The sequence below is a fragment of the Marmota marmota genome, unplaced genomic scaffold (genome assembly GCF_001458135.2).
Source record: "Marmota marmota marmota unplaced genomic scaffold, marMar, whole genome shotgun sequence".
In the NCBI taxonomy this organism is placed as follows: Eukaryota; Metazoa; Chordata; class Mammalia; order Rodentia; family Sciuridae; genus Marmota; species Marmota marmota.
In genome coordinates, this window is record NW_025999842.1 from 50181364 (window position 1) to 50191910 (window position 10547).

The 10547-nt window shown below is 33.7% G+C and overlaps 1 protein-coding gene across 11 annotated transcripts in view; it reads left to right on the forward strand.

Annotated features, from left to right (window-relative positions):
- Eya4 (EYA transcriptional coactivator and phosphatase 4) overlaps positions 1 to 10547 on the forward strand; it is a 266666-nt gene that overhangs the window by 187796 nt on the left and 68323 nt on the right. For 6 of the 11 annotated variants that reach the window (XM_048798491.1, XM_048798497.1, XM_048798484.1 and 3 more), the window contains 2 exons: positions 6434 to 6558; positions 7952 to 8020. In XM_048798491.1, the coding sequence (XP_048654448.1) occupies positions 6434 to 6558; positions 7952 to 8020 (194 nt within the window). The remainder of the gene's footprint in view (positions 1 to 6433; positions 6559 to 7951; positions 8021 to 10547) is intronic. The other 5 variants (XM_048798544.1, XM_048798522.1, XM_048798550.1 and 2 more) reach the window with 1 other exon arrangement.

Genomic DNA, 10547 nt, shown 5'->3' on the forward strand with positions numbered 1-10547 from the left:
AAAAAAAAAAAAAAAAAAAAAGTCTGTGAACTATTTATTTGATTGTTTTTATTTTATTTTTAATTTTTAGTCTTTATCACTGGCTTTGAATGATGTATTTTGTGATGTACCTGAGTTTGCATTTCATGTGAGTAGAGGCACACATGTGTACACATATATAGTGTATCCTGCTTCAATGGTGTATGTCAACAGATTTGTAAAATATTCAACCTTCATTTCTTTAAATGTATTTTTTCGGCAGCTCTCTTCTTCTCTCTTTCTGGTACTTCAGTTGCACACAGGTGAAGTTTCTTGATATTATTCCCAGGCACACAAAGGTTCTGTAAATTCATTTTTTTTTTTTTGTGGTAGTGGTGTGGGTGCCAGGAATTGAACTCAGGGGCACTCAACCCCTGAGCCACATCCCCAGCTCTATTTTGATTTTTTTTATTTAAAGACAGGATCTCAACCGAGTTGCTTAGCACCTCAATTTGCTGAGGCTGACTCGCAATCCTTCTGCCTCAGCTTCCTGAGTCGCTGGGATTACAGGTGTGCACCACCTTGCCTGGCTGTTCATTTTATTCTTAGGTTGAATAATATTTTCTTGTGTTTTATCTTCAAGGTCACTCTTCTTTTTTTTTTTATAATCCATTGTTAATTCTCTCCAGTAAAAGTTTTCTTGTTGCAACTTTCAATTCAACTTTTCAGTTTATTGATATCTTACTTTTCCCTTCTATGTCCATACTTGCCTCTCACTTTTTAACTGTATTTAATATTTTTATCTTCATGTCATTGTCTGCTATTTCCACCAGCTTTGCTATTTATGAATTTGTTTTGTTTTTATTTTCTGATGTTATCTGCTTAATGGATTGTATTTCTGGCTTCTTTACATGCCTAATAATTTTTAATTGGATAATAAGAGATTTTACAGTACTGAGTGCTTGATTTTTTGTTTCTTTTAAAAAGTGTTCTCCTTGTTCTGGTAGACCATTAACTTGCTTATAGATCAGCTTGGCTTTATTGAGAGTTGTTTGTAAACTTTGTTCAGGAGTCTGGATTTCACTGGAGCCAAAAACTGAAGCTGAGCTCTTATGGGATTTTCCACTGAGAGCCAACGTCACTGAGACTCTGTGTGATTTCTCAGAATTGTTCTGCTTACCAGGTCCCTGATGGTTCATTGCCCAGCCTCATAGAATGTTACCCTCAACAGGCACCACTTAATATTCAGTAGAATCTCCAGGACATTCTGCACAGACTTCTGGAACTCCTTAGAGCAGGTCCCAACCACAATTTTTTTCATATCACAAATTCTAGCTTCCTCATCCTCTCAAATTCCAAGTATCCGTTGCATCAGTTCAGAAGAGAGTTATGTGCTTATGTTGAGGTGCAGTTAATGACTCTAGTGAAAATACAGTTCAATAATTGCAGGGTTGTGCTTGGGGTGTCCCCAAGATCATCCTTAGCTACGTTAATTGACTAAAAGAACTCACTCAGAAAAACTGTTAGGGTACAAATAATTTTTTTTTCAGTACACAGGGCAGACTCTAGGGGAAGCCAGGAGTTCATTTCCAATTGTATTTTCCCAGTAGATCTGTAGAAACAGTGTTTACCTCCCCCAGCACCTTGAGGTGACAATACTTAACTCTGTATCTAGGCATGGAGGCTCATCTATGCCCTGTTGGATAATTCCAAAACCTGGACCATATTCAGGTCTGCCATTTACTATTTTTTACTCTCTACTAGGAATGACTCCCCTGCCCCCACTTCTCCCTCTCTCTTTGATTAGGTACTAGTTATTTATTTAACCAAAGAGTGCTCTAACCTCTGAACTCATTCCCAGCCCTTTTTAATTTTATTTTGAGACAAGGTCTCTCTAAGTTGCCCAGGCACTGGCCCCAAATTTGCCATTCTCCTGCTTAAGCCTCCCCAGAAGCTGGGATTGCAGGCATGCACAACTATACCAGTCATTTTCTGCTTCTTATGTTTCAGAATATTTATAGTATTCTGAACATTATATATTTGAGTGTACACACACACACACACACACACACACATACTGTAGAGACTAAAGCATAGCATTTCTGTTTTGTTTTGTTTTATTTTCCCCAATAGGAAAGTTCTGCCTGACAGTTGAGTGTCTGACCATTCAGTGCTTCTTAAAGATGAATAACCACTATTTTGAAATTTCAGTATTTGAAGAGTCATTTGCTGAAGTTTCAGATATTTTTAGTTCATGTTTTATTTAGTAATGGCAAAGTCCTTATCTATGTAACTTTGATAAATTTATTTACCAGTTTTAGTAATATTAGAGTTTTTTGATAGATTTTTAAAAATTCTCTATGTAAACAATTGTCATATGTGAATTATAGTTTTATCTTTCTATACTCTACACTCTTACTCTTCACCATTTTATTTATTTATTTTTGCCTTGTGTTGGCCAAGATTGCTAGTAAAATGTGCTGAAGAGAGAAAAGCAGACATCTTTGCCTCATTGCTGAAAGAATTTAATATTTCATCATTAAATATGATATAAACTGAAGATTTTTCATAAACAGTTCTTATCAGATGAAAGGAAAATGCTTCATTTCCTAGGTTGCCAAGAACTTAGACACAAATGGATGATGAATATTGTCAAGTAATTTTTGTACCCATGAAATAATATTCTGTTAATATATTGAATTACATTGATTTCCCAATGTTAAATCAGCTTTGCATTCCTGGGATGAATCACACATGGTCATGATGTGTTTATCCTTTTACTGTTGGATTGGATGTGATGCTTGGTTCCATATTTTTTATCTTTGTTTATAAGTAATATGGATCCATAACTTTCTTCTTGAGATTATCTTTGTCAGATTCTGGGTCAGGGTCATTCTGGTCTCCTACAATAGTAAAAAACATTCTCTCTTGTTTTTGTCCAACAGAAATTGTAAAAGATTGTTAGTATTTTTTTCTTAAAATGTTTGCTAGCGTTCGCAAAGGAAATCATATGACTCTAGAGTTTTCTTTTCTGAAAGTGACAATTCAGTTTCTTCAGTTGATCATTTATATTTCAATTTTTCATGTATGTGTGTGTGTGTGTGTGTGTGTGTGTGTGTGTATTGCTAAGAGTGGAACTCAATGCCTCACACATGCTCTGGAATTTCAATTTTTTTATTGGGGTCGGGTTTTTAACAATGTCTTTCAAGAAAGTCACCAACTTTGTCCATTGTTGAATTCACTGGCATAATACTTATAATATTTCTATATCCTTTTAATGTCATTAGTATCTCTAATGATCATTTTCTGGATTTATCAGAAAAATCCATAAAATTTGTAAATTTTATGTCTTGTTCATGTATTTTTTACCTACCAATTTTTATTTTTTATAAAAATAAAAAGAATAAAAATCTACTTACTTTCTCTTTGATTTGTTTTTCTTTCTCTAGTTTCTTAAGGTAGAAACTTAGATCACATACTTCTAAAACTTTGTCCTTTTTAATATACATTTCTCACTAACCACTACTTTATCTATATACCACAGGTTTTAAAGTTTTCATTATTGTTTTGTCCTAATTATTTTTTATATTTGTTTTTGGATTCTTCTATGACTTAAAGATTGCTTAGATATGGTGTTTCAATTTCAAATGTTAGGGACTTTTATATATATTTTATTACGTTTACTTTCTAAATTAATTCATTGTGATCAGATATCATTCTCTATAAGATTTCCATGTTAAAACATACTGGTATAGTCCTTTGTGTGCATTCCAGGTATGCTTGAAACTAGCCTATTTTCTACAATCCTTGTTGTTAGCATCCTAAAGCAAACTGGTAATTAGGTCACATTGGTAATAATGCTATTCAAATCTTTTGTATGCATTTTAAACTAATTTTTTGTCAATTTTTTTTCTGTTAGTTATTATTAAAAGTATATTATAAAAGCTCCAGCCATGGTGGGCTTGGTGGCGTATGCCTGTGATCCCACTGGTTCTGGACACAGGAGAATTGCAAGTTCAAAGCCAGCCTCAGCAACTTAGCTCTGTCTCAAAATAAAAGGGCTGAGGATGTAGCTCAGTGATTAAGTGCCCCTGGGTTCATCCCTGCTACCAAAAATAAATGAATAAAAGGAAGCTCAAACTATGAATATGGACTTGCCTGTTTCATCTTTTAGTTATGTCCGTTTCTCCTTCAGGGTAATTTGAAGTTCTGCTTATAGGTACCTGCACAGTTTGGGTGGTCCAGTTTTCCTGAGAAACTTTTTTGGTTTTCATCATTTTCTAATTTCTCTCTATCATCTTGAAACCCATTTGTGTGATAACATTATAGCCTAAACATCTCTTTGCTGTTAATTTTCATTTGCATGGTATATAATTTGCCTTTATTCCCCTTTACTCTCAACGTACTTGGGTCTTCCCACTCTTTTAGAGTTCCTAGGAAGCAGACTCTGACATGGAGATTTCATGCACAGGGTGTATTTGGGATGTGCTTTCAGTATCAATACCTTTTGGGAGAAGGAAGGAAGCAAAGTTGGACTAGGGGACTTTGGTTGTTCAATTGCAACAAAGGCTCAGCTGGTTTTATGGGCGCCCTAGACTAGGATGCACCTTGGAGCAGGAGAAAGTGTTTATACTCCTACATTGACCTGTCAGTATACGAGGGCTGACCCCAAAAGGGATGTGATCTTGGGCACATAGAATCTGTTAGTTGAAGCAAGTCCTGGAAAGGAACTCAGTTGAGAGCTATCAGTTGGCAACACTCCCAGCAGCTATAGGAATGAGTTCTTCAGGCCTAGATCTGAATGTGTGGGTGGTGCACTGTGTCATTATAGTGTATAGTTGAAAATGCTTCTTGTAACTCTCCTATAGCTAAGTGTCAGTTGTGTAGTACAAGATGATGACCTTGGCTTTCTGTTGGAGTGTTTAATCCCTTGAAACTTAGTGTAATCATCAATGGGGTTAGGTGGGTGTGCCATTTTTCTGTGTATTTTCCATTTTTCTCATATGCTATTTCTTTCTCTTTTCCTGACTTCATTGAGATCAGTCATTTCTTTATGTTTTTATTTTAATTGACCTAATGGCTTTTTATTGTATTTATTGATATTTTTCTTATTAATATTTAATGACAGGAGTTATATTATGTACCCTAAACTTACTATTTATCCAAGTTTAATATAATACTTAAAGCCAAATGGAGAAACCTTAGAAAATACAACTTCATTCACTTGACCATCTTTTGTGTTGTTATCATTTATTTCACTTCTATAGCATATTATAAATCTCACAATATAGTGTCATATTTTTGCTTCAAAGATAGAAGCATATTTTTGCTTCAAAAAGCTGTCTTTAATTATTTAAGAGGAGCATAGAAGATAATCTTTGACATTTACCTGCATTCTTACATTTATGTTACTCTTCATTCACTCTTGCACATCTTAGATTTCATTTGGTTTCTTTCTTTCAGCTGAAATCACCCCATAGTATTTTTTTTTCCTTTTTAATTCAGGTCATAGGTGAAAAAAATTATTCTCAATTTTTGTTTATCTGTGCTTCCTTTCTTTCATAAAAGCATGTTTGGCTTATTTGGACCACTGAACAATAATTTTTTTCTAGCTTCCTTTTTAGAAGAGGGTTATCATTTTTAAGAATCCCAGTTTGGGAAAAAAAAAAAAAAAAAAGAATCCCAGTTTGGGGCTGGGGATGTGGTTCAAGCGGTAGTGCACTCGCCTGGCATGTGTGCGGCCTGGGTTCGATCCTCAGCACCACATACAAACAAAGATGTTGTATCCACAGAAAACTAAAAAATAAATATTAAAAAAAATTCTCTCTCTCTCTCTCTCTCTCTCTCTCTCTCTCTCTCTCTTTAAAAAAAAAGAATCCCAGTTTTATTTAGGGTCTCAATTCTAGCACATTCTCTGAAACAAACATATATCAAAGTCTCCTGTTCCTGGATGGATATTAGAAGTGTTAAAACTCCAGCTCTCAGGCCTTTGGCTCATTTTTCAGCCACCTAGGTCAATGAGGTCAGCTAGAAGCTTCTGTTCTGGTTTTGAGTTCCCAGTTTATTTCTGGTTACTGAATTCTTCCTCAATGGTGACAGGGTATGCCAAATTATGGGAATTGACTGTTTTCACTGTTTCTTCATATTTATACCAGAGGTGAACAATTTAGGAAGGTAGATGTTCATATCAACTGCTAAGATGAAAGAATCTGCTTTTTTTTTCTTCATAATGTGGAATACTTTTAGGATTACAAATAACAATCAAATTATGAGAACTAAATCACTGTGGAAGCTTTTCTTATTCATTTATTTATTTTTAATAGACTGTATATTCACTTGGTTAACAAAGAGGTTTCAGCTATTGGCTTTATTTATTGTGAGATCACACATGTACTAAATGGAATCATGTATATAATTTAGTAAAAAATAATTTTTGAAGTTTCAACTTTTGCTCTGTTGCTTCCTACTCCAACAGGTCTATGGAAATGCAGGACCTAGCAAGTCCTCATACTCTTGTTGGACCTAGTGATACTGCTGGTAGCTCCAAACTGGATAAATCCAATCTCAGCAGCACATCAGTCACTACGAATGGAACTGGAGGTAAGTGTATCACCCCAGAGATACCCAGAATCATATCTCATTGTTTGCTTTAATTTTACATTAGGATTCTGCTAATAAATGATTATCTTATTATCAGTTCATCAGTATATCCTAGGAATATAGAGTTAGTATGTCATTTATCATTCTGTTGATTTTCTTGAAATATATGTTCTTCCTCCATAGTGGAAACATTCAGAGAGAACAGATAGTCCTGAGCAACATTTTGAGGGCCTACAGAAGGTTTTCTTTTTGTGTTTTTACTTATTCCTTATAAATATTTCAAATAATTTAGAAGTTTTTATCAAAAGATTTGAACTCTGTTAGTACAAATACACACACACACACACACACACACACACACACACCACTTATGCCACTTTTGGGTTTTATTTTGATTTAAAAGAGATTACCCAAAATTTTTCATAGAGAATGTTTTTTCTTAAAAATGATCTTGGAAATACAAAAATATGCATATCTGCTGTATTTTCTTTTCAAAGAGAATAATACCATAATACTTAGCACTTCTTTAAAAAAGGATTGTACTTTTTCTAGATACTTTCTCATTTCATTAGGCCATAATTATTCCACAACAACAACTAGTCTGTCTAAAATTCTGGTTTTTTAAATATAATTTTTTTATAGAATGCATTCAACTTGTCAGAACATATGATCCAATTCTTATACTAGCATATGTATATATTGACTATATACATACATACACTCTCATAAATATGATATAAATTGCATTTCAATTATTCACAACCATTTTAAAATCTCGTAAGTCTAGTCTCATCAATAAAGTAAAATTTATATGAAATTTGGTTTAGTTTGTAAACTATTCTTATTATCAGATATCAGCATTTGCCACATCATATTTTCTTTTAAATTTTGAATAAATATCTATAAAATTTCTACACTTCTTCCCATTTAATATAACTGTGCAGTCTAAACTGTTCTTTGTCAAGTTGTGTGCATTGCAACTTACCTGTACTTAATAATGTTTTATACCAAACCCTTTGTAGATTAACATTCTCCTTGTTTATAGTGTTTCTTTGTCTCTAAACATGCATCTGTAATTTCAGCTAATTAATTATGGGATTGCAAATATATAAGAATATTTAGTGATGACTAAAGTATGGACATTTACATTTAAACTTGAAATAGGATACTAATAAGATTGAAAAATCCTCTGAAATCAGACTTTGAAGTTCACAAATCGTCCTGTACATATATTTACTGAACTAAAACAGATCTGGGTACACCAAAATGCAGAAGTCATACAGTGCAGTGCTAATTTGGCTAAAGGTCAGAAACCAGCACAGACATTGAAGATTACTCATGTACACTGAGCAGGCATTCAGACAATGAACTCTTATACTGTTCCTGTTCTCAGGGGACAACATGACTGTTTTAAATACAGCAGACTGGTTACTGAGTTGCAACACCCCCTCTTCCGCAACAAGTATGGGAGACGATGGTACACTGCATGCGTTTGGGTGTGTGGATTTGCCCCTCTGGTTTGCTGTCTGTTGCTCTTTCTGTGTTTGCCCCTCTTCTCAGGGTTCAGTATGTAAAAAGGAGAAAAGTGAACAAGACTTTAGTTGTTTATGGTAACAGTGGGCTGTGGTTTTTTTATCAACTGATGCTCTAATCTTACATTCTAAAGAATGTAAGAATGTAAGATTAAATGTAAAGAATGTCAGTGGGGTTTTTTTTTCCTGATATTTTTCATATTTTGGCACGAAAAGGTACATACGTGGACCACACGTGGTTTTTCTAATGACTAAAAAATTTATTATGTGGTTAATTTGACCCAGCGACAGGCACATTGATCAGAGCAAGTTGAAGGAGTAAACATATATAAAAATTTAGTTACCTAATAACCCATAGATTTTTAGGATTTAAATTAAATTCTTTACATGGCAAAAAGATAGTAGCTAGTTTTCAGACTTTGATAAATATTTCAAAGTCAATAGTCAATATCATATTACTTTCAAAAGTTTCAGTGATGAAACTATATGTTTTAAATTTTTTAAAATATTGTTTAGTTTTCAGTGGATCTTTATTTTATTTATTTATATGTGGTGCTGAGAATCAAACTCAGTGTCTCACACGTGCTAGGCAAGCCCTCTGCTACTGAGCCACAACCCCAGCCCCTATATGTTTAAAATTATAATAGTCTCTTGAAATGTTTTGATCTATAGATATTTATATTCATACACACACAAATTTTCCCCATATCAAATATTAATATACTACCAAAATGTAAATATTTAAACCATCACAATACTGCAGAAACACTCATTTTAGGCTTAAAAAAAGAGCTAATATTTATTGGAAAGATGCATTAAAAGCAAGTACTCAAAATAGGCACAGTTTGGCTGGCCTTGCCCTCAGATCAAATTAAAACATCACCACCATATAAATATCACTGCACTATGTGCATTGTTTATATTTTTATGGTTTTAGTTTCAAATATTTCTCATTTTCACATTTGGAATACACTTTTCATACTTAAAAATATGTTGCCACGATTCAGTTTTTCTTAATTCTAATGCAGAAGTCCCTTTTGGAAAAGATCAAGATAGTAAATGTGTCTGGCTTTATAGAACACACAGTCTCTGTTTCAGCTCTCAGCTCTACATTGAAGTGCAAAGGTAGCTATAAGCAGGGTAAAAATGAATGGCCATGGCCATGTTCCAATAGACTTTTATTTATGGACCACCAAATTTTAAAAATTTAAATTTCATATAATTTTCTTGTGTTATGATATATTCTCATTTTGCCAGTTTTTTATCTTATTTTTTTGGTGGGGAGGATACCACAGATTGAACCCAGGAGTGCCTAACCCTGAGCCTATCAGCAGCCCTTTTTCATATTTTATTTAGAGACAGGATCTCACTGAGTTGCTCAAGGTCTTACTAAGCTGCTGAGGCTGGCTTTGAACTCACAATCCTCTTGCCTTAGCCTCCCAAGCTGCCAGAATTACAGGCATGTACCACTGTACCCAGCTCACTTTGCTAATTTTTTAGACAAGCATATGTTAAAAAAAATTATAGCTCACTGACTGTTCTGAAGTAGTGTCAATGTATTACAATAGTGAATATGTCCAACAATATTTAGGAATTTTCATCTCACCTCAAGCAGAAACATTTTTCTAAGTGTAAACCATCAAGTTTTCTCGATTCTTAGGGTAAATATTATGTCTTATATGGCCATGTGGAAGGAAAAGGACTTATGTGTCAGGAGTACCATGGATCTAGATGTTAGCACTACTCTTACTGGCTGTGTCACCTTGAACAAGTTAGTTAACCTCTTTGAGCATGAGTTTTTTCCTCTAAAAAAAGGAAGTCTATAACATATAATGGCAAAGCATTTTGTAATTAGATAATGTATACAAATTGCTTGGCAATAAATACTGCTACATCTTTCTTTCTATAATTAATTATATAATGAATAAGCAAGTTTTTTAAGGAAAATAAAAATTTGCATTGTATTTAAAGAACTTTCAATATTTGGTCAGATAAACATTTTTGTTGAATAGAGAAATTTGTAAAATGGGCCAAAAAGGCAAACTTTTAACAAAGTGTTATATGTACTTCAGTTATTGGAATATAGTCTTAATGGCATACTGATACTGGAAATTTTAAGGAATTTTATTGAATTTTTAATGGCAAGTGTTATGTTACACACCACACATTGGTTATATAATCTCTTCCACAGAGAATAAACTGTTTTACTTTTTTTTTTTTTTTCGGTTTTTTTTTTAGTTGTTTTGTTTTGTTTTTTTTTTTTCGTTAAAGATAATTCTATATTATAGGAAGTTTCACCGATAAATTTTTTTTTTGCCCACCTTCACCCCATACACAGATTGCAGAATCACATCAGTTACACATCCATTGATTTACAAATTGCCATCCTAGTGTCTGTTGTGCTCCGCTGCCTTTCCCATCCTCCCCCCTCCCCCCTCCCCACCTCTCCCCTCCCCT